The sequence below is a fragment of the Cebidichthys violaceus genome, unplaced genomic scaffold (genome assembly GCF_023349555.1).
Source record: "Cebidichthys violaceus isolate CVI_PGR_0920_01 unplaced genomic scaffold, fCebVio1.0.p SCAF_27, whole genome shotgun sequence".
Lineage (NCBI taxonomy): Eukaryota > Metazoa > Chordata > Actinopteri > Perciformes > Stichaeidae > Cebidichthys > Cebidichthys violaceus.
In genome coordinates, this window is record NW_027176450.1 from 460,833 (window position 1) to 485,914 (window position 25,082).

Genomic DNA, 25,082 nt, shown 5'->3' on the forward strand with positions numbered 1-25,082 from the left:
TCGCGGTGGAGGGAGAAATAAAACTACCGTTACTAAAGTAAATGACTAAACCTGAAGTCAGATGGCGGATGTGAACCAGTTGGAGCAGCATGGAGCGAACAGAAGTGACTGCATCAGAATACATATACACTCTAAAATGATCAAGGACATTCCACAATTATGAGACAACCATCTACATACATTTTCAGCTGAAAGGCTGTTTCAGAAACGGCACTTGAAAAGTTGGAATAACTTTGGAAAGTTGGAGCTACTTGAAAAGCCTCAGTGCAGCAGCAGTATCTAGGGCGTGTACTTGTAGTAGTAGTAGTTCAATGAAGGATGCTTTATACACAAGATGGAACTTCTTATTGTCTCTAAACTTATCGTAAGTACAGCCGTGGAAAATACACATTTCTTCATCCAATGTCACAGCTTTACTGTGGAAATAAAGCACTGAGAAGAGCTCCCTGCCACTCCGGACCTGACAGCGTCCAACAGTCACTGCGCTCCTTGTAGAAATAGCTTCCCCACATGTGTGCAAGGTGCATTACAACACAGAGGGGACCTGTTTTATTTCAGCCAAGTTTCACATTGCTTGGCGTAAAGAGAGACTATTCAGGTGGTTTAGTGCTCTTATTTATGTTGAGAATTACAGAGAGATCGTAATCTTGTCGTTTTTTTACTCCTCTGACAAGTGGTGTTTTCAGCAGCTATCAGCGATCTTGGCAGGGCAAAAGAATTACTCCATGACCCTCTTTGAAAGCCATGCCCTCACTCTGTTTGTGTTTTGGTCTGGGCTTCCTCTAGCGAGTAATGGACTTCCTTCAACTCATAAATCACACTTGTACACCCCTTTTGATTTTTTTTCTCCTTTCCTCCGCCATGCTTTGTTAAGTGTTCCACATCTTTGTTCGCGTGAAGCTATTTTCTGTCACAAAAAGCAGCCCGACAATGCCGGCCCTCTCTTTCCTGTTCTTGGAAAGGCACTTTTACCGGCGCTGAGGGCCACAAATGTCAACCACAGGAAGGCAATTATTAGAGTAAAATTACTTCCTCACTGTTATCAATCCACTCTGTGAACCCAGGGAATGGTTAAAAGCCACCATGAAATAGGGCACAGTTAGAGTTTTCTCCTGGGTCCCAGCCAAGGCTGCTAACCTTGCTATTAAAGGCCCCGACAAGCTTTGTCAATGCAATCTGCTGAATGCCTTGAGTGACATGCGATCGATATTCTCCACTCTCCCGGGTCATCACCAGTGACAGAGGCCTAAGTAATAATACAGCTCTAGCTGCCTCTCTAACTTAAATGCTTCCACAGCCACAATATTCTTTCCTTTTTTTGTCTCGGGGCTTGCGAGCCAAATTTTCTGCACTGATCGAAAGAGGAAGATATGGAAGGTGGGAGAGAACAGGGGAGGGTGGAGGTGGGTTGGGTGTTGGGTCGGAGAGGAATTGGTGTGTGTCTGGATTGATGCTGGCGAGGGTAGTGAGTGTGGCCGGCTGAGGGAGGGGTGGGGGGATTCTGATAAATCGAAAATGACTGGCTGCCGAGTTGTAATCTGCCAGCGTCGAGCCCCCTGTAGCAACACGCCAAATGAAAAAGCACGCTGACAGGCCGGAGAGATGGACGGCCTGCGGTAGATTGCGGGGAGGAGATGGAGCAAGAGGAAGAGAGAGAGAGAGGGTGGGGGGGAGGAGGAGGAGGAGTAGGGAGAGCGGGAGGGAAAACAGACAGAGCAGTATGGCATTGTGGGGCAGACGTTCACGTTTATTCCAGCGCACGGAGGTGTCAGGACGCGTTGAGGGAAAGGTAGCTTGCGGTTGCAGGCAGTAAATATACTCCATACACACACACACACACACACACACACACACACACACACACACACACACACACACACACACACAAAGTCTTACCAGCTGAAAACATAAGGGTCCCATTACAATTTCTAATAGGTCTAATGTAAACACGAACAGTTGGCAGTGTTGCACAGCCCATCAAGAACCGTCAATTAGCTTTACACTGAAAATGTGTTTTATGTGTTTATATGACTTGTGTGTGTATACAGAGGGCTTGTAAATCTCTTGTTGTATGCTATCTTTGCATTTTGCATAAATGCCATTTGAAAGGGACACACACACACACACACACACACACACACACACACACACACACACACACACACACACACACACACACACACACACACACACACACACACACACACACACACACACACACACACACACACACACACACACACACACACACACACACACAGCTGTCGTGTCCTTCACGAGCAGGTGAGTCAAGCTCCAACATCAAAATCCAACGCAAGAGCTCCACCTACTGCAAGTGCCCCACCTACTGCAAGTGCCTCCTCTGTGCCTCTTCCTCTGTTGTTCAGACAGCCAGCCGAGCACTGGGAAAACACTGGCAGCAGACGGCCGTCAATGTGCAGGCGCAGCTCATTTCTACCCATTCCATTCCAGAGCAACATTTCTCCTTGAGTGTTCGTGACAGACTGAGGAAAAGCCAATCCAGACCGGTCTAATAAGGCTACAGCGGTCCATCCTCGTCTGGGTGCCTGATACGATGTCGGCTGCGATGAGAGCTAAGAGCTAAGCCTGCTGTCCCCTCACAGGTATTAAGCGTGCAAGCCTGATGCCTGTTAAGCAGGGTCTTGCAGGAGCAGGGCCTGGGAGAAGGAGTCGGTCCGCCTCACTTTCTGCCTGCCGAACAGGCCTGCTGGACCTGAATACACAACAGCGCTGCGTTGCAAAAAAAGCAAGGTCAATTCCGCAGCAGCAGCGGTGAGCCCGAGACAAGAGGACCAGCATTGTAATTGGGAACTCAATAAAGCTCATGTGGAAAACAATGCAAGATGATGCTGGCAGATCCCACCCACCAGGACTACAGCGAACCCAAAGCAAACAATCTGTCTGCACAGCCATCCATAACGCTACACAGAGTTTACACATCTACATCAGATGAGCTGCATATATTTAGAAATCACTAGTGGCACAGCGTGGGTCCCGATGAATTCACAAACAGCAGGAAATGGCGCCAGTGTATTTTCAACAGAATTATCTGCAGCTCTTTGTCTGTTTATCCATTGCTGGTCTGCCCCCCCCCCCCCCCCCCCACACACACACACACACACACACACACACACACACACACACACACTCTGCCTCACCACAGCAGCAGACATGCCCAGCAAGGCAACAGGGGCCTTGAATCTGTAAAGGCTGCATCCCCCCCCCCCCATTTCATTTGCAGACCCGTGGCTCACAGTCGGACTGTCGCAGAGAAAAGCCATCTCCCTCACAGCATGGCTGCTGTTTCAGGGCAATGCCGATCTGCTGCATGCACCTCAACTTCCCGCGCTCCCACTGGGCTATTCAGGAAATCACGGCTGATACTGAGCCGTTTGTCTCCCTTTTGTGCTCACCCCTGGTCGCGCAAAAAAAAAAAAGGGAAAAAAAGGGGGTATAGTTTTATTTCCCCTCCCCTGAGGAAACATTGAAAATTATTTCTGTAACCCTCAGTGTGGCAATTTTGGTAAAAAAATACACACCCACAAAAAAAATGAGTAAAACACATTTTAAAAGGCAGGCGCTGCAGGAGTGGAAGTCTGCCTGTGGCTTTCTGAGTTGGCTGGGGAAAATTGGGTTCTCAGCCGGAGGTTTATCACTTGAAACTTCAGGCACTTTCTGGAACAAAACTGGTATAATCATCTCAAATAGGCCAGTATGAGATGAAGACTTTATATAGGCAGCACGAGAATCCACTGAGGTCTGATCAAAGAAATGCAGAAGGAAGTAATGTGGGAATTATACTTTGCAATTACTGTGGCTTTCCACTGTGACAGCTTTTGTGTCAAATGGCTTTGAATTACATACATGCATAAACAACCCAGGAACCAGGGATCATAGACTCATCAGTGCAGATTTGCTAGCGTTGGCTGCAGCACACATATTCCTCAGCCACTATCAATTATCCTGCCAAAAAAAAAACAGGTCAAAGAAGCAGCTCTCACATAATTTTTGCTAATGAGCAATAAACCTGCATCACACGACCTTGTCCATCATGCCGCCTGATAAGATTAAGTATGACTTCAAAGCAAAGTTACTTGCTGTTTGGAAAGGGATGCGAGTGTTTCAGTGTTTCACTGATAAGAGTGTGGAATTCTGTTGGGGTCAACTAATGTCTTCCAGGCTGACTTATGACCTGCTCTGCTTAACTGCAGGCTCACCTGCCTCCGCGATAACACTGATGTAACCTCGAAAGATAATCCACGCTTTCTCAGATAAGCTTCCATCACTCTCCGACAGAGACAAAACACACAACCATGACCTGACACAGAAACCTTGTCAAATCTCAAAGAGTCGGAACACAAGTGAGTCCCCCACCCAAAACTTGGTCAAGGCCGTGACGCATACAAAATGGTTCCTGATGGTTTTAAGCACCTGCAGACGTCTCATTCCCAAAACAGCTTTTAGTGAGAAACTACAATTTCAACAGAACGGAGCCAGTTAACAAAAACACCACCTCAGCTTGTGTCTACAAACAACAGCTGCACCTTAACAAAGTGATAAGACTCAGACAGCATCACAGTTTCAAACAGTGTGAAGGGTACTTGTACTATAAATTATGGAGGAGCTCGGTGAATGCAAATGAGAACTATACAAGGCTTATTTTCTATCCGAAAGACAAAGGAGAGAAGTGAGGCAGAGACAACATGCGAAGCTGGGTACAATCTTAAAAGTAGCGGGAAGCGTTGGGGGGTTTGGGTGAGAAATGCGTTTACTTCTCTGCATTCTCACCAGAGAGCACACTGTGAGCCAAAGAACAAGGCTGAATCAAGCATCCACTGCATTTAAAAGCACACTTCCAACAACCCTTTTTATCCAAACTTTTTTTTTTCCCCTCCTGATAACGCTTCATTTAAAATTGTCTGTATACACTACACTTCATGAAAGGACGCCAAGCTTTTGTAGGCCAGAAAGACTCAAGTGCGGGCTCCGAAGAGCTAATGTCAGAATTCCCCCGAGCCGTCTTTTAAACACGGGGGTTAATAATTCAGCACAGCCTGAACAAAGAGTGAATCTGAGATCGGGTTCTCTGGTGTGCGCTGCACTTTCTTTCCCCGTCCCACAAGAAGGAACGATGACACGGGCACTTCCATCTCTGTTCGTGACAGAGTTTTTTCTGCTTTATTTTGAGCTTTCAGGGTTGATTTTCAACAGGCAGCCAGAGCCACTGCCTCGTGTCTTTGCTTCCCCCGACGGAGAGCTACAGCACACCAGCCTGTCGCCCTCCTGATGACCTGTGGGTGGTGCTACATGACAACACATCACAAGGAGGAGGAGTGGAAGGAGGAGGACGGCAGAGATGACTGGAACATAACACATAGTAGAAGTTTTAGATAATAAGGGTGTATATAGTCTGCGATGAGACAATGTTGCTTTAAAGAACAACGTGTGTAGTACTGATCCTCTACCATTCAATCTAGGAGGCGTCTCTGTCTCCTCTGGTACGTGAGTGTAACCTCGCCGTAGGAGGGAGCCATTTAACTCATTCACCCACAGCCTGAGGCTAACGGGTTACGCTTGTTCGTCACTATGTGTCTTCCAACATTGAGCACATTTATAACTTTAAATCTTTCAAAACCAGGGAGATGTACACTACAGGGGCAGACCCACACCAATGATAGAGGAACTCTGCTGAGTGCAATGACGCCTCCCACAAGAGGGGAAATCCAAATATTTTCCACACCAAAGTCTGATTCCAGGTGTACACCTGCATATGTTAAAACAAGTTGAATGAAGCCATTTGATGCTCCAGATGGGCCCATGTGATAAATCTATCTTCCTATATTTCATCTTAATAAAAGGGAAGAATATTGCAGGGACACAAGTGTCACGTGTTACTTCCATCTCTTCTACACCATCATCATCATCTGTTTACAAGTCAAGGTGGTAAAAGGGATACAACACCCCGAGGCGACCAAACGAAACACACCATTACCTTGAATAAAATTACAGATTTCTCCGGGTTTCAACATTGTCGGAACATTTGGGATAATGCAAGAACACAACACAACGAAATATAGAAGAGAGGTCCAGTTGTTTTTTTGGGATTTTAATGCAAATGCTAAAAACATTAAGGGAAATATTAAACAGCTTTTTTAAGATGCATTTCTACATTGACAAGCTGACTTTGGCCGGCAGTAAATGAACCTCAGCCACATGGTGCGGCCAGCTTAGCTTCTGGCAAAGACACAGGGCATCAAGGACATCCCTGAGCACACACACACTCCAAATGAAATGTTAAATACTCCACATCCTGTTTGTAGACCTGAAGAAAACACTGACTCTTAAGCTCAGTATATCATATCCCACAGAAACACTGTGTTCTCTGCCTGTTGTTCTACTTTCCTGAAGACGACACCTACATGTTTGAAGGGATGCAGCTCTCGCTTCAACCTCTCCTCTTATAACAGACTTGCAGACTTGGCAGAGGTAACTGTGCTTGTAGCCCCGGGCAGGACTGGGAGTCAGTTTAAAGATTCCCCATATAACTCTGATTAAAAATACACAATGGATCTTTTCAACTTTCAAAGCTAATAATTGATGAACACAAAGGCCCTCTTGAATTTTCCATGTGAAAGAGGAGCTGACATTGGAAAGGTTCACTGAATCTGAGCTTGTAGCCCTTCCTCCCTCCCTCTCCACATCTTTCTGCTCTCCATCTCCTTGTAGCTGCAGGCTAATTGCAGCGATTTTAGATGATTGTTATTAAAAACAGGCGAGCGGCGGCGCTTTGCGAGCCCAATCCCCTCGAGGAGAGGCCCCCGTCACACCGGGAGCGCCTGTGCATCCTAATGACTGCAATCAGGGCCTGCAAGAGAGCGGGGGCGCCTTTGTTTTCTGCGAAGCCATGAAGAAGGGCGAAGGGATGCGCACACACAGCAACACACTCCAACGCTCTTCAGGGTGAATAAACCTGAAGAGAACAACAACAACAGCGGCGCTGCAGTGTGCACGCCTGAGCGGCTATTCAAGGAGGAACCCGGACAATCACGTTACACAAAACAGAAACAAATGAAGCAGCTCACAGAGACACAGAAACACCATGTTTTATTTACAGCTAAAGAATGTACTGCGCGTCACGAGGCTTCATTATAGCCGAGAGAGGATGCTTAAATTCCTGTCTCCGTTTCATCGTTACAGTGATCTTTCATCATGAAAAACACTGAAACCAGCGTTCCTTAAAGCAAACACCATCTTCCCAGAACATCTGCAGACCACTGACATATCAAACACGTTAAATCATATTGTTTGCTGCTGCTGTTTCACTGATGGGGTTGAGTTACGTTACTTATATTTCAGGCATAGTGTGATAAAAGATTATCCAAATGAATTTAATGGCTTCGCTTATGCAGCTCTGTTCATTTTGTGTCAAGGTTTTCTGCCCATGAATAACACTGACAACACATACACACACACACACACACACACACACACACACACACACACACACACACACACACACACACACACATGCACACACACACACACACACACACACACACACACACACACACACACACACACACACACACACGCGCGCGCGTGCAAGGACACACAGAAAGCTAACAGTGTGAGTCTTCAGTAAGTACTACAGATTTAACAGTGTGATTAATTAAATTGTAGCTAAATCAATTCTAATTACCCAGCAGGGTTGGTTCTGATGCAACACAGCGGGTAGTACAATGACCAACCACACCAGCAGTTATCTGATACAATTACAACGTGCAAATTACAACACCCGGCAATCAGCACAAAAAAATAATGAGGGTTAAACGAGAGCGGCCGGGGCCAGCCGGTGATCGATATCAGGACTATCTGCTGAGATTGGACTTATGATGCTCGAGGCAGGATTGGAGGAACGAGGAAATACATAAAAAAAACAAAGAAGAGGGCGGCTTCGATGCAGAGAGTTGACTTTGTGAGCTGCAGTTTGTGGAAATATAAGGAGTAGAGGTCTGAGTCAGTGATCCATCAATCACAGAGGTGAATGGGCCAACTGGGAGCTGTGCTTTGACTTGATCAATCAGCTCCCCTATTGGCGAGAGAATTTAAAAAATGACTTGTTTTAAGCAAGACAGACAGAGAGGCTTACTCTTTCCACCATCATAGCGTCGCCATCCTGTCACTGACATCTTTCAGCCCCTCTCTTTTTGCACACAGTCTAGGGTTGTGACTTTCCAGTGACTCCACATCTTCACAGGAATGAACACATGTCAGCAAGAAGTTTAATAAAGCAGGAACCTAAATGTTTTCCTGCACTTATAACCCTGTGCTCCTTCAGCAAGCGTATCTGGTTACAGCTTGTTGTAGATGCTGAGGCCTGTCAGCCTCTGTCAGACAGTCAGAACCCTCAGCGGCCTGTGTGAAGGCACAGGGAATGTTGTCTGTTGCAGCAGAGGCGCCTGGTAGAGAGTGGAATGCAAATCAGCTCACACACAGACATACACACACACACACACACACACACACACAGTAAAAAAAAACAGGACCTGTGGGCAAAGGGTCCTCCACAACACTGTAGCCCCCTCCCTGGACATGCATAATGCATGAGAACATGTAAATACGTTATTTCGCGCATGCATTAATGATCACGGAGAAAGTCGCAGTCGAAGCACAAGGGCAATTAATAAAAGATGCCGCACAGATAAAGGCCCATCCCTCCCCCGTTTCCTAAACCTCCACCCAGTCTCCCCCACCGCTTGATCCGCTGAGACACATTCCATGCCAATTCTTAACCTTGTTTTATTTCTGTGCTGCTTGGGGGTGTGGTGCAGCTGGAGCAGAGCTGAATAATGAATGGAGGCTATCAGAGCGCCCGACTACTGTAGAAAAAGTCTGCTCCATAGAAGATACAGCGAGGACTCTCACACACACACACACACACACACACACACACACACACACACACACACACACACACACACACACACACAACTGCTGTGGTCCTTACTGAATGCTCCAGGGAGGAAATGAGGGGTTAACTGGTCTCTGGGAGGCTGTGAAATGAGGGCTTCATAGCCTGGAGATGGTGCATAAAACATGAACTTCGTAGACGCAGACACAAACACGTTTATCTCGCAAAGCGCAAACAGTGCATATAGACTTTTTATGGAACAAGTCCTGCCTCTGCGCTGTAAGGCTGACGGGATTGCAAACTATAATGGAAAATCAAAACCGGCGTCTTCTCACACGGGCAGACCGACTTCCTCCTTATTTATGTATACTGTTAGGCGGCGACCTCCACAGGCCGTAGTAACTATGAAGAGCGAGCAAAGGAGGAAATTAGGTGACGTAGTCTAAAGAGTGACAAAGTTTGCATAAGGAAGGAGGTCGGGGCTGAGAAGTGAAGCCAATACGGAAGTGTGTTAAACCTGCATTCTCGAGTCTGTATAGAAGTCTATGAGAAAATGGCTCTACTTCTCACTTGATTTATTACCTCAGGAAACATTGTAAACTTGACTTTTGGTCTCCCTTGTGAAACCAAAAGTCAACAGTGACTTACTTCAACTTAAGTACGCAAGTAAACGTATGTAACATACTTAACCTACGTCACTTACATAACATATCCTCCTTACAGAACTTAAGTTACATAACAACAAACTTATTTTAACCCAAACCATCATCTAATCCTAAACACAACCAAGTAGTTTTGTTTCAATTCACACCGTTAACGACATGTTTTTAACCTGCGACCGTTTCACAATGTGCGCGTGTCGCTGGATTTGTGGCTGAAACAAAAACTGCATTTCTGTGTGCATTTCTCCAGTTACAACTTCCATTACACCATCCAAATGCAATGTCACATGTCATTAGCTTTTTTACCTAAAAGTGTCATATTTCCATCTTCACTTGATGGACAGATTGTAAAACCAAGATGATTAAATTCCAGGCAACTTGGGAAAGAAATCCACCATGTGAATCCGCTCCCCCAGGGATCTACTGAGTGTGTTGGTAGTTTAAGATATTTTTCTTCTAAAGAACCCGTTGTTATGTAGATTAGTGGGGAAGAATAGCAGAAAGCAGCAGGTGTGTATCTGTACTCACAATCTTCCAGGTAGATTAGAGTAAAGATAATCAAGTTCAGCATCAACAGATCCAGCAACTATCATATGTTTGTGCATAAATTATGACCAATAAAATACAGAATAAACCAAAATGTAGCAGTTATTTTGTAACTAGTCGTGCTTTTTGAGGTGATGTTTCATGGATGTGCTCACTCGTTTTGCAAGATCATCAAACTGGCTGACACAAGTTCAGCTCTTTCCTTTACTAACAAACTATTGTTTTTTTCTGTTTTTCTGCAGATAAAAATGATTCCAGGGCCGGATTCAAAACATTTTTCTCCCTCCTGTAAATGTATGTAACAGCCCCAACTCTGATTTCATCTCACCTTATCTCCTTCACTAGTGACTCCTAGCATCCAGCCTCATGGCATGGACGGATGCACCTCAAGTCAAAGTGACTATGAAGTACTGGCATTTGCACTTACTGGAACGCCATTTTCCAACAGCCTCAGCCTATATGTCAAACTCGATTTCGAACTGCGTGTACAGAAGAGAACCAGGAGGCGGCGGAGAGATAGAGAGGCAGATGGTTGGGGATGTTGAAAGCTCTGCCTCATCTATTCTTTGCTCCACAGAGTATGAGCTGGCCGGGCTGACAGCTTGTCAATCTAACCGACCGAAGGGACAAGACGTGGAGATGACAGCACCCTCTCTGTCTGTCATTCCATCACTTGTGTGCAACCACAAGCTGACCTTTCACCGCCACCATGCTTCCCCTGTCTGTCAAGCAGAAAAACAGGCGAGACGAGGGAAAAGGAGAACCCCCCCTTTTACATGTGCTGATTTCAAGTGACAGTAATCACTGTTTATTAGCTCACTTTGCCCTGGTCATGTCCAAGAGCAGCAGCCACACATTAGAGTGATTAGACAATTAGGGCCATTACAGTATTACAGTGGCCGATGTCACACATCACACGTCATCACCCCCCCCCCCCCCCGCTGCATTTTCTGTTCAAATTAACAGTGCGGGGGGGGGGGGCACAAAGGGGAATAGACTGTGCTAAGTAGAGAGAGAAGAAGAGAAGAAGACCTGGTGTAAGGCGACTTACGCTGCAACACTAATTAACACATGGCCCGTGCTCATTTCCTAAAAATGTACTTAACACAACTCATACCGCTTCGTTTATCTGAGCAAACGAGAACAGAGATGTGTATCTACTTAAGCTGCAGTAGGTCAATTACTGCAGCTAAATAATTCACAGAATGTAATATTTAGGTCCCACAAAAACCCTATTTTCCACAAAAAAACGTCTACACTGAATAAAGGCAATTATAATTAGTATAATTAAAGCATAAAATGTATTAATTATTTCATGATAATTCCAGTAGAGCTAGTTTAATTGTGTGTGTGCCTACATGTGAGAGATGAGAGATTCTCTGTTCCTGTTGCACGCTACAGAAATGCAAATTAACAAATTAAGCAATGAGGGAGCAGACTGAAGAATCTCTACAGTAACACGTCAGGGAAAACTAGCAGAAAAAGGGCAGTGAGGTGACAGTTACTCTGCTGGAGGAGGAGAGTGGAGGAGAGGAAAGGAGGCAAGAGGAGAGGAGAGGAGAGGAGAGGGACAGGAAGGCAAGAAGTTTAGTGAAGAAATTAGGGGAGTGAGGAGGAGAGGAGAATAAGAAGTTTAGAGGCGAGGAGATGAGAGGAGTGAGGAGGAGAGGAAAGCTAGCATCTGGACACTGTGAGACATCACAGCATGGTCAAAGTCTTCTCCTGGAGGAGGGCTAAAAGGGAGGGAAATCTGTTTCCTGTCATCTTCCATCTTGTCAGTCTTTGTTCAGACATCTTGCATCTCCTCCACCAGCTGTTTGCTGCCTGTGCTGACAGATGGCTGCTTCTCTTTGATACGCACTCTCCCCTGGCCCACTCTGCCTCACACTTCGCCCCCCCCCCCAAACTGGGTAAAACTTTTAGGGAAAAAGCCAACTTGGGGTATGGACCACGGTGGACTACGGTGGATTACGCTGAACGCAGAGAAAGCTAGTTGGTCACACTGACGGTGTATAATACACAGACTTTTCCCCGACGTCCTGATGGAAAATAATGATCTAGACGTTTTGCATTTGAATGTGAGAGCGGGTCCACTTGTGTGTATGCAGATCTGTTCCGCAGAGCTGGCCAAGTTAGAAAGATTTTAAGCCAAGCGTCACTCAGAGAGAGGCTGCAGAAAAAAGCATAGGATTGTTCCTCTGGACCAGTGTAGACTGGTTTTGCCAGACAGTTACACAAGTTTACGTTCAGACAAAAAGCAATTGTTGGGCTTTGCTCTGCAGCAGTCTGTAAGCATGTGATCCATCCTTCCACAAATCTGTGACATTCCCATAGCTCACATTGCCAGGCTGCCTCTGTGTGTGTGTGTGTGTGTGTGTGTGTGTGTGTGTGTGTGTGTGTATGTGTGTGTGTGTGTGTGTGTGTCTTTGTGTGAAGTGACCCTACACTGCATGTGAGCGTGCGCACTGGATAACAGAGGGCTCTTTGAGCCAGGGTACCAGGGTCTGCCCATGTGGCTCAGGCAGCCCAGCTATGGGAACCATCCCCGTGCCCGGTCAACCAGCAGGCTGAAACCAGAGCTGCTCAGAAGCGGGCAGCAGACGGCAGGCAGGATCCGGCATTCCACTGGGAATTTAACTGGAGCTAATGAGCTCTGGGAGGGCTCCTTCTGGGGAGAAAATGAGGCACACATTCACTGTGCTGCTCTACACACACCTTTACTCAGTGCCGTGAGTGAGGACACGTCTCTGCTTTCAAGCATAGCAGAAGTTTTCAAAGATTTGCATGTCACGCATAATCAACAAAATGGTTTTAGGAACCTGAAAACAATACTTTTTTGCTCTCTTGCGGAGGAAGAGAAGAGGAGCTCAACACCACTCTCATACCTGGTCATCAAACATAATGCTACAGCCAGCAGCTGGTTAGCTTAGCTTAGCACAAAGACTGAATGCAGGGGGAAACAGCTAGTCTGGCTCTGTCCAACAAAAGCCACTTACCAGCACCATTCAATTTTACCATTTAACACAGCTTACTTTGTTTGTTTAATCCATACAGAAAGAAATGTGTCTGCCATGGCAAATTGAAAAAGAAGATTGAGATCAATGTTCCCTCTTAATGTGGAGCTCTCTCTGTAAAGTTGTGTCCTGGTTGATTTGACCACACCTGACTTCACTAGAGGTACCAACAAATGCGTTTTAATAATACAAGGTAGGCAAATTGAATATTGTCTGGGAAGTGCAGACTACAATAGACCAATAAACTATACTATAGAGAGATAATCATAATGTCCAAATACATAAATCAATTATATTTTGCCACCGTCCCAAAAATAATTTCAACGCTCTGTAGTTAGTTTAAACCATCAAAAATCTAAATGTTATCCTTTTACTTTGTTAGTTATGTTTTTTTGATAAAGGCACACAATTCAAATTATTAGGAAATAAAAGATTGTATTTTCATTGAATAAAACACATTTTAATAATGTATTATTAGAGTTAGTGTAAACAGCTCATAATTCATCTTCAACATCTTTTTATGTTGCTGTGAAAACATCTGGATTTATTCAAGTTTCTCACTAATTTTACGAGATTACATGTGAACACATCATGATAACGTTATAATTTACCTTCACCCAATACTCATGTTCACTGAACAGAGCCTGAACGCATCATAATGTAAGTGAACGTAACCTTTGTTCCTTCAGAAACTACTTTACCAGCTCTCATTTTGTCAATTTAAACATGGATTGGATGTTTACAAAGTAACATTATCATAGATTGGCGACTAGAAAAACATAAATGATGTACTGATCGCATATTATACTGAATATTGGTGGGTAAAACTATATTTCACACTGTGATGGTTAACATTAAACTGTGTAATTAATCTGCGGTTCACGTGCCGAACCATGAGGGGGGATCCGTACGGATCACTGATCGACAACGATCCGTTACACCACCAGTCTATATACACATACACATACAGTATACTGTGTGTATATATATATATATATATATATATATATATATATATATAGTGGTTAGGGTTATGGACACACACATCCTGTTTTCTTTCCTTTAGGTTGTGTACAAGAGATGGAGATAAAAGGCGACAGGCAAACAGCATACAGCCTGTGTGGGTGAAAGTTGTCTTTCCAGTTGGCTAGGCATCCAGTCATACGCTCCATCCATCTGTCAGGCCTGTCCCTAGTGGCTACACTGAGGGCTCGCTCCCTCTACCACTCGCTCTCTCTCTCTCTCTGGCCTGCAATTGTTCAGTGATCCAGACTCTGGTCAGCCGCTCCCTCTCTCTCCGTTCTGTCTTCCACTGAGGAGGCTGGAGACCAGAGACACAGAGGCAGGCACTGCCTTGTTACAGCCCACTCACTGTGTTTACATCCAGCAAATTAACACAAACATGGAAGGGGGATATGAGATCCGGCCTGGGGCCTGAACCCAGCAGCAACTGCCACTTACATCACTCACACACACACACACACACACACACACACACACACACACACACACACACACACACACACACAGAGAAAGAGGAATTGCTCCTGTGACTTCAGACCTCACTGGTACTAGCAAGGCTATAACATATTATAGAGTGCAGCTACGATCATTTAATTTTGCATCATTTCTTTAATGATGCATTATAAAAATAAATAAAAACTAAATTATTTTTTCCTGTCTGATGATCTCTCCTTTGGATCCACCAATGGCATTGCTGGGCATAGAGATACTTGGAATATAAGATGGGCAAAATGACAACCCTGCCTCCTCATCTGTGTAACCGGCAAGTATTTTAGTTATACTGTATACTCGTCCACTTCGAGGCTTAGCATAAACAGGCACACAGGACGCCCCGCAAAACCACTTAGCTCTTCATGAACAAACACATCTAACAGAGTGAAAATCTGACTAGTCAAGCTACTTTACTCCCTCTAAGCTTCTGTTGTCTCCGCTGTGGCGGAGGCTTTTGTCTGACAGATGTTTACAGGGGATGGGCGATGTTTCCTCACTGCGTGCTGCCTGGGAAAACATCTGGAGTTTGCAGGGATTTACCAGTAATCCCTTCGGCAAGCTGTGGAGCGCTCTCCTAGAATTTCAATGTGTCTGGAATGTAAGCAACCCTTTCTGGATTGAAAAAAAAACAACAGGGCCCGCTTTGCGACAAGCATTGCCGGGGTTAACAGTTCCGTAAGCCTCTTACCGCGCACCTCTTTAAGGATAAATAAATTAAACTGGCTTGGCTAAAATGTCTCCAATAAACTCTTATTAAAGTCAAGCCTGGATGGATGGGCAGAGGGATAAATAACTTAGATAACTTTCATGCAGATCAGAAGGAAAAGGACATAAAGAAAGCAGCTTTTTACACAAGAGGAACCTTCTGAAGCAGCGAACACAATTACAACCAGGAAGCAAACCAGTCAACAATAGTGTCCCAGCAGCAGGATTGGGTTCTTCAAGAACTTCCCTGAGCAGAACGAACCACAGGAATGTACAGCCGTGGTTTCAACCTTCTCCCTGAGTTTATGTTTGAAATAGGCGATACCACCCAAGAGAGGTTTCCACACCATGTGTCTCTCATATAACATACTGTGGCATCTTCAGAGACTGCAATAATGATAACCCACACCCCACTCTCTGGTTTTCACAGTCATTACAGTCATTACAGTCATTACAGTTGCCCTCTACTGTCCAACAAACCAGGCCTGGCACACAGGCTCAGTAAATACAGCCAATCAGTCAACAATATGTGGGAACACGGAGAGAGGGGCCACATCTTACACAGCGCAGTTTGGACTATCTCATCCAACAGCAGGGCTCCAGAATGAGACAAAATGGTTTAATATACAGGAGGAGGCTGGTGCTTTTTATTTGCAACACTATTATACATTTAACTGAGTATTGTCATTGATGGAGTAAATCGTAAGCTGCATTGTAATGTTGTAGCTGGGTGCAATAGAGCTTATTGTATTAATTCTTTCATACTGCTGGGTGGTTTAATTTACTGCATAACAATTTGTTGTGTTTCATTTACTCATTACACATAATTGTAGTAAAGTAAAATATAATATTCACCTCTGAAATGTAGTGAAGTAGAAAGTAGCGTCAAAAATGTTACTGGTTAATACTATGCTGTACCAAAATTAGGGGACGACAAACTTTGGAAATGTTAGTCTGGAGCCCTGAACAGGCCTTAAAAGGGTCAAATATAGGACCTTGGATTTAGCCAATTGTGAGTAAATTTCTTATATATAGCCCAATCACGAAACAGATATTTTCCTCAAGGGGCTTTACAATCTGTACAGCATCCTTATGCTTGGGATACAGTATAAAATAAAGCTGTAACAATGAATAACAATAAAGGGCTTTAAAAATAAGGATATCCAGATTGCGCGGGGAAATTACACAACTGAAAAAAGTATATATACATTTCCCTTGAACCCTGCAATGCCATAAAAATCAAAGCTATCCCGGCCAAGTCTATTAGCACTATGTTAGAATTATAGCCTTCCAATGTAAATTTAATGAATTGTAAATGATTCCATTGATTATTCGTAAAGTTAGGATACTGAGCAGCTTTAGTTTAGCAGAGGAGAATGATGCCCATGGTTGAGAAACGGGTCATAAGCGAAGCTGGTGTTTTGTGAACCATATATAAGGCATAGAAATCTGCCAACGTTAAGAAAGCCACAGTCTGTTTGAAGGTTTGAATGTAATAGCAGGAGTGTGTTATTTTGTAGAACACATGGTTTGAAATTTGATCCAAAATAAATACAACTTGCAGATAAATATTGTGCTGTGTGTGGGAAACTGCATGTACAGTATAAGCCCCGATAATCTACTGAACACATCTCTGTACTGCATGTCTATAGCAGGAAAAGCTTTTCATCAGTATACTGCACACATACTCAAGACAAACAGCAGAACGTGTCACCCACTGCCAAATGTAAGCTCTGCAACAGATCTTTGCTAAAGCTACCTCTAGCTTTGTCTGCGTCACGATGTGATTCTCTTTAGGTTTGGCTTAAAGGCTGATCTGTAACTACCAGTTAGTGACCAGTGGTAAGTAAGGAAGTACATTTTAAAAGGTACTGTACACGGTTATAAGGGAAATATTGCTTTTTGTCATTCTACATTTATTTGACTGCTATAGTTATTAGTTACATATCAGATTCATATTTTTACATAAAAACAACCCTTTCTGATAGAACTTGTGTTTGTATACAAGTTTACGTTGTTAATTATCGTATCTGTCAAGTCTCAAAAATGGTGACACTGACAATGGATTGTTTTATTGCAATACAGTATCTGTATTATTGCATTTTCTATGGTAATGTTTAGGCACTAGCAGGACTTGGTTGCAGTTAGGGAAAGATTGTGGTGTGGTTTTTATATTTGTTAATATATAAAATCTAATAAAACTCTATAAAACAATGCAGTGCTGAAGGTTAAACCAGTGGCTTGCAACCTTTTTGGTCTGTGAGCTGTTACAAAAAAAAAGCATTAACCCCGAACCCTAACCCTGTAGCACCTTGTCCCGTTTCAGATGTCCAAGTTGTTAGCAGCTCAACCAAACCCATTAATCTACTAAACTTCTCACATGGTTTCATCTAAAAAATTTTCCTTCCACTCAAATAATCTTCTCAACACCCCTCAGATGTATCTGGGGACCCACTGGAGGGGCCTAACCCTTAGTTTGGGAACCACAAAACGACCTACAGCAGCAATAAATCTAATAATATCAGTCACTGTCAATGTTTTTGCAGCATGAGAACTTTTAATACTTTCAGTACAGTTTGCTAATGCTGCTTATGTTACTTAGTGTTTCTAATGAAGTGTTATTCTATGTTGTTCAGTAAGGGATCCAGGTCTTTGAAACCAACTGGCTGTATGAGTTTATGACACACCAGTGGTGACATAAGGATATTACCCACATCTTCTATTAGTACAGTGATAATGTTTCCTCGCTGTACATTACTAAAGGCATCAGTCAAGTACCTGAAAATGTAAATGCATCTCTCCAAAAGCAGCCATCTGGCCATGGGTGAGGCCAGAGTTAACACACCAATCACAGGGCACTCAGTGTGTGTTAAACTGAATTAATCCAGTGTGAGTCAGGTTGCTGTTCGCCCTCTGTGGGTCTGCGGCCACAGAGTTGGCCCACTGGGGGGTCCTGGCACTGGCTTAGAGGACAAAGAGCTGCGAGCAGACACACAGAACAGGACTTCAGTGTTGTATTCTCTTTCCACTTGGAATGTAACCCACCTCCAGCCTCTACCTCCCTCTCATACCCTCTCACTTCAGGACATGAGCCCACACACAGGGGTGGCAATTACCCATACCACAGACTTGAAGGACCCTGGTCTTGACCCAGAAGCCACCGTGCTCCGTGCCCTTCTCACCCTTTCTCTTTAGAGAGCAAGGGGGGTGGTGGGTCGGTTGGGGTGGGGTGGGGGTCAAATGAAAGACTCACTCAATCAAAAATGGCAACACTTGTTTAAGGTCACTTCCTATTGGCATGCTGCTGAAAGGGTGCCTGTCCATCATGCGTAATCACACAGAGGCTGGCTGCTCCTGAGGCGAGACAGCTGGGAGCAGGAAAAGCCGACGGCTGCATATGCCCTTCTTCTCCTCCTCCGACACGCGCTCAGCATTTGGCCCAGACCCCCATAAGCCCTGACATACACATCCTGTTCATCTTCTAACTGGGAACACAAACATGGAGGAAAATAGAGAAGTAGAGGACAGCCAGGCCACCTAGTAATGAGGATCAGTGTAGCCAGACGTACAGCACCAGCTGACCAAAGCTGCTGAATTTTTCATACTTTTGCAGTAAAAATACCGTCTGGAGCCTCTGCAATCGATTCAGTGCAAATTAGAGATATTTCAGATTCAACGAGGCTCGTAACAAATCAGCTCAAGCGTTATATCTTCATCTCTTCCCTCCTTTACTTAACATAATTATTGAAATAAAAACCAACCAGCCATCTTGTCTCGGCTCTTTCCGTTTCAACTCCCTCCATTGCCCTACGCCCTTTTTTTGGGGAGGAATTGTGATGTGGAAACTTGTTACTAGCGTCACTTTGACAAGTGTAATGGAATGAGCAGCGAGAGGAAGGGAAACCTTCTTCCACTGTGACACTGCCAGCGGACACCCGTGCTGTTGTCATGGCTGCTTCAACTAGTCTCCATTGTTGCGTTCTTGCCAAGTTTTACAGCAACAGTTCTTTTTGATCAGACACTTTTTCTTTGGCTGGCTTCAATGCTGTCCATCACTACAGTAATGGTTCCAATCATCTCTAATAATGTCACTGAACAGGTTCTGTAGAAAACAATAATACTTCATAAACAAACAAAGTTGAGTGTCGAGCGTTCTCCCACCCTTATAAGTCAACTGCCTTTTTCTTTGTTGGAAACCATCGGTTCTTAATATTCAGTATATTTGTGATCATAGTTTAGGAGTTGGCTTTTTCTTGGACACATGGTGGTGGAAAACTATTTGACAGGCTGCAAAGAGGAATCGTTATCGTTAAAATAGACCTGGTTCTAAAAGATAAATAGAGCGGCCATCTTCTCACTTCTCCACCTCCAAGACTGTCTAAGTACAAAATGGGAGGCCAGATGGAAACAGAGCACGTCGGGCACCGACAGGTACTCCCATGAGGCCACTTGGCACATTCTCACTTCTCCACGATAATAGGCCCGTCCGACATATGTAGGCTGCTTCTAGATTGTTTTATAGCGCAAAATGTTCAAACTAAACTGTGAGAAGTTCACAGAGTAAACAGTAAACAGAGCTCTGCTTCTCAGCGTTTTACGTAATGAGATAGCTGTATTGATCCGACAGCGCAGACACCTGATGCTGAGTGGAGAACTCGATCAGCATAAAGGGGTCACCACCAAAACCGTCGCCATGACACGAAGAGAGACGAGGCACGAAGGGAGCTGACGAGCCAGCCGGCCGACCCGCCGGTCACCGATTGACTGACTGCTTAACTGACTGAAGGTAAAAGTAACACGAGACGCTTTCATTTGCACATCTGCGACCGTTTGGGTAAAGTGCTGGCTGCTGACCCGAAGCTTGGCTTTCACAGAGTAATGGCATCCACACACACACACACACACACACACACACACACACACACACACACACACACACACACACACACACACACACACACACACACACACACACACACAGAGGATCAGGCCACTGTGTGTGTGTGTGACGTGGGTCCCATCAGACTCAATCCCATTACACAAACTATAGGCTCTGATGTCCAGACGGAGACACCACCGACTGAATTAAAAGACTTTAGAACTGCATCACAAGACAAGCTCCTCACTTCACATCACCATTTACTGTGGATGCATCTTCTTTTATACTATTTGTTTATATTTGAATGCAAGATTGTACTGTACTACAGTATATTGCAAAATATATTTTTATTATATGCTGTAAGGTAAGGCAAGGCAAGTTTATTTGTATAGCACATTTCAACAACAAGGCAATTCAAAGTGCTTCACATAAAACCATTAATAGCATCAAAACACAAGGCAAAAGAAAAAGAGATTTAAAAACAATTAAGAACATTCATTGAAACATTAAAAACAGTCATTAAAACACTAAAAAGCTAAAAAATAGAATAATAGTTGCAGTGCAGTTTAAGAAATAAAATACAGTAATCTGGTTCAATTAAAGGCAGCAGCAAACAGAAAAGTCTTCAGTCTTGATTTAAAGGAGCAGAGGGTCTCAGCAGACCTGTAGCTTTCTGGGACTTTGTTCCAGATATGTGGAGCAGAAAAACTGAACGCTGCTTCTCCATGTTTAGTTCTGACTCTGGGAACAGAAAGTAGACCAGTCCCAGACAACCTAAGGGGTCATAGGGGGTTCATAGGGTAGCAGCAGATCAGAGATGTATTTTGGCCCTAAACCATTCAGTGCTTTATAAACCAACAGCAGGATTTTAAAGTCAATTCTTTGTTGAACAGGAAGCCAGTGCAAAGACCTCAGAACTGTACTCACCAGACATTTGATATTTATTTGTAAGAAAATTAAATCTGGGATGTTCACACTTAAATGTATTGTACTAAATGCAAATATCAGCACCTCTATTTAAAAACAAATGTTTTTGATTTTTGAGATTATAAGCAAGGTGCTAATAAAACATACAATGCCATCAATCAGATGTCATTAAACAGAATATTTTTGCCATGTATTGCCTTTCTGTTGAATACTTTTTACCACGGGCCTCTTTTTCCAAGTTCCCCTGTGAATTTGAAACGGCCACTGAGAGAAGATGAAGAATGTCTGGAAAGAGTATCCATGCATGGCTCAATAATTCAACATTTTCATGAACAATCAATATCACAGATATTTACCAGGACACTCAGAGTAGAGGAATCAGCCCAGGGGGAGAAGAAAAAAACAATAAATCTACATATGTGCTTACCTTCTCGTTGTATTTGAACTTGACATAAAACCAACTGGACTTGATCATCCTTCTGTCCTGTGATCCTGACGGATTCAGTGTGCCGGGTTAAAGTCTACGTCTCCACCAAAAGACCGATGCTCACCGTGCGGCGCGGTGACACTGAACTCTTTCTGCTACTTTATCCTGCTGCTCTTTGTGCTTCTTCTCTCTCGCTCTGAGCCTACTCTGGGTTTCTTTCACTCCCTCGTCTTGGCGGTGCAGCGTGGTGTGCACTGTGTGTGCGGCGTGGTGCGCTTGGAAAGCTGACAGAAGAGCTCCTCAGATGGACTTCAGCTGTGTTCAGCAGTGGTGGCAGATGCCAGCAGAGGAGAATGTGAGCAAACCCTAAAAACCGAAGCAGCAGCCTCCCTCACTGCCCTTTGCTTCTCTCCTTCCTCTAACTTTCTATCCATCTATACTTCATGCTCCATTTCTCTCGCTCTCTCTCTTGCTCTTTTTTTTTTAAACGTTCCCCTTTTCTAGCCCTCTGCTCACTCAATGTCTCCCCCCAGTGCTTCCTATTGCTCTCTTTTATGCACCGTTAAGCTCTTTCCGTCTGACCTTGTTTAACCCCCTTCTGTATCTGTTTCAATTTTGCGTTTCTCTGCCCTCTGTGAAGTAACACTGTCTGCTTTATTATTTCTACAGACAGCAGCCCCTGATGTTGGTCTGACCCCGAAGGCGCAGCGTTCCCACGAGCCAAATAAACTCCGACGGCTGAACAAATGTGCCTGGAAAATGCTCTGTCAAATGCAGTTATGTCGAGATCAGACCGGGTACAGCTCAACTCTGCATGAGAGCTTAAAATATTTACAAGTGTTGCAAAAAGGATTATTGTTAGTGTGTCCATTTCATGGACTGCCAACCACTGCCTCACTTGCCTTCAATCCAGCTTTAAAAGATCCCACATTTTAATCAATTTGGTGCATTCTTGGGGTCTATACAATATGATTTACTACTAAAGGACCCCATTTACCAATGAAAATATATGTCAATCCAATAGAGTGCTGCAGGAATGAGTCCTAAAACCAGCAATTGAGTCAGAAATCAAAGTCGTTCTTTGTTTTTGTTTTTATGGAGGGATATTTGGTTAGATCCCTGAAATAAGGTATTTGGTTAACACAAGCTTAAGAGATTATAATTGTTGTTCTACGATATAAAACACATGAGTAAAACCCCTCGGTGAATTCTGAAGCTGTTGATGGTCTTAAAAGAGGCGGTTCCTAACAAGTAGCTATATGAGACTACAGTGGTGGTCGGGGTAGGAAGAGGTGGTGGGGTTCGTTTATAGCCTCACATTATCTTTTTATTTCTGGCACTTGCATTTATGCTTCAAAAGTCATAAACGTGGTGTTTTTTTCATGAAGATTATGTTGCTGAACAAAATGTGTAAGTATAATAAAGGTTTGTTTATTTCCTACAATAATCCAAAATTAACTTCTGGATCGGCCAATAAAAACCTGTCATCCTTGCAGGACTCTATTTCAGAGCATTTACAGTCTTTTATACATGTTTCCAAAAACTGAACATAGACCTGCATTAATTGATGTGTTTGGCAGTGTAACAAGCTATACAGTAAACACAACTGTTTCATATTATCTTCCACTTAGGACTTATTGTATTCATACTAGCTTGTTGCACTTATTGTATTCGTATTACTTTTTGCACTTACTGTTTTTGTTTGTTTCTGCACTGTACTTTGGCTCTGAGTTATGCTCTGCTTCATGCTCTTAGATGCTTGTTTGGAAAAGGAAATGTACTTATGACTTCTGGTGACTAGTAGTTCTCTTTAATATCTATGTTGAATGCACTTATTGTAAGTCGCTTTGGATAAAAGCGTCTGCTAAATGACTGTAATGTAATGTAATGTAATTATCACCATATAAAGTAAATACTGTTGATACGGAGAATGTTAGCAAACAGTGGCTTATTTACACAGAGCAATGTTGGCATTCATTTGAGTCCTGTTTCCGCTTCATACGTGAACGTTTAACATTGACTCTCCTTTTAGCTTTATTTTGGTCTCCACCATCACTTTCAGAAAACAACCACTACGTTCACCAGTTAGTCGCTGACTTCGTCCGTCTGCTGTTTAGTGCCGGGCAATTTGTATCACTGAAAACTGTTGCCTGCTGTGTTTCAGAGAAATACTACTGAGAGCGGTAGGAGTGACCCAAAATAATTAAACCAAAGCCGAAAAACCAAAACAATGAGCAACTTTTTTTTTTGCACTAATGCATTCTCATGGGGAACGTTGGGTCCATGTAGATTAAGGAGAACACTCTGAACCTGGTCGAATCAAAAAGAGTCATTAGATAACTTCTGTTGTGATTTGGCGCCATACATAAAATTACTTGACTTAAAGAATGCTTATAAGCATTTATCACTAAAAGGAACCCCCTTTTAAATGACACACACTTATTGGATCTATCATTGATATACAAATATTGATTTTGAGCAGCTTTAAAGCCCCTGAAAACTCTCCAAAAGTTCTTCCATTTTTTTGATAACCTTGAATATGAATAACTAAATAGACAGCAATCAATGTCAATGTTTGAAAACAACATTTTCAGTTAGTTTCTTTTCTTCAGGACTGTGTAGGTCTTTGTTCAGGTTTGATTTTCTGAGGCCTTGCAAAGTAAAAAAAACACCACCACAGCTGTCATTATATTCTGATTAAAATACTGTTAAATTGTGATTGGTACACAGACGTATGCCAATCAGGTTTTTCCGACCGAGCTCCACCTACTTGGAACCAGCGAGAAGTCCACAGACAAAAAGACAAACAGTAATCTGTTACATGAAATAACCAAAACTGTTCTTTGGCCAAAAAAAAATACAAAAAAACAAAGACATCAAAAACAACTAATTGTGAACAGCTGAGTGAGAAATTAAAAACACACAAAGAGTAGGGCTGCAACAACGAATCGATTAAAATTATTATGATTATTAAAAGCGTTGGCAACGAATTTCATTATCGATTTGTTGTGTCGCGCGATTATTACGGAGATGTTTGGGTATAAAACAAAAAGTTGAGTTGAGCGCAGAGCAGAGTGGAGGTAGAGGAAAGACCATCGGAGAGACCCGTAACGTTGTTCTGAAACACATGGTGGAGGCAGAGAAATCAGTACGACCTAAGTCATCCAAGGTGTGGGAGCATTTCTCACTGAATAAATCAAAAAAGTGTGTTAATTGCAAGATGTGCAAAAGCGACATGGCATGACACGGGAGCACCACGGTGATGATTCAGCATCTAAAACGTAAACATGTTGGAGTCCTTGATGAGGAGGAAGGGAGTTCAACAGCAGGATACGTCACTACAGAATCCTACTGTTGTTCCGTTTTGAAGTGAGGAACGTAACGTCCCTCCAGTAGCTCTTCTGGTGCTGCTGTTTACTCGTTATCCTGCTTGACAAGCATGACAAGTTAGCGTTAGCTCGTTAATAACAGTAGT

At 43.6% G+C, this 25,082-nt stretch overlaps 1 protein-coding gene across 4 annotated transcripts in view; it reads right to left on the reverse strand.

Moving 5' to 3' along the window:
- auts2a (activator of transcription and developmental regulator AUTS2 a) overlaps nucleotides 1-25,082 on the reverse strand; it is a 309,983-nt gene that overhangs the window by 180,892 nt on the left and 104,009 nt on the right. The window contains exon 1 of one of the 4 annotated variants that reach the window (XM_068721155.1): nucleotides 21,608-22,398. The exons of the other annotated variants lie outside the window; for them this stretch is intronic. Coding sequence (XP_068577256.1) covers nucleotides 21,608-21,655 — 48 coding nt within the window. The 5' untranslated portion in view covers nucleotides 21,656-22,398. Of the gene's footprint in view, nucleotides 1-21,607; nucleotides 22,399-25,082 lie in introns of those variants that run through there. 4 annotated transcript variants of the gene reach the window in all.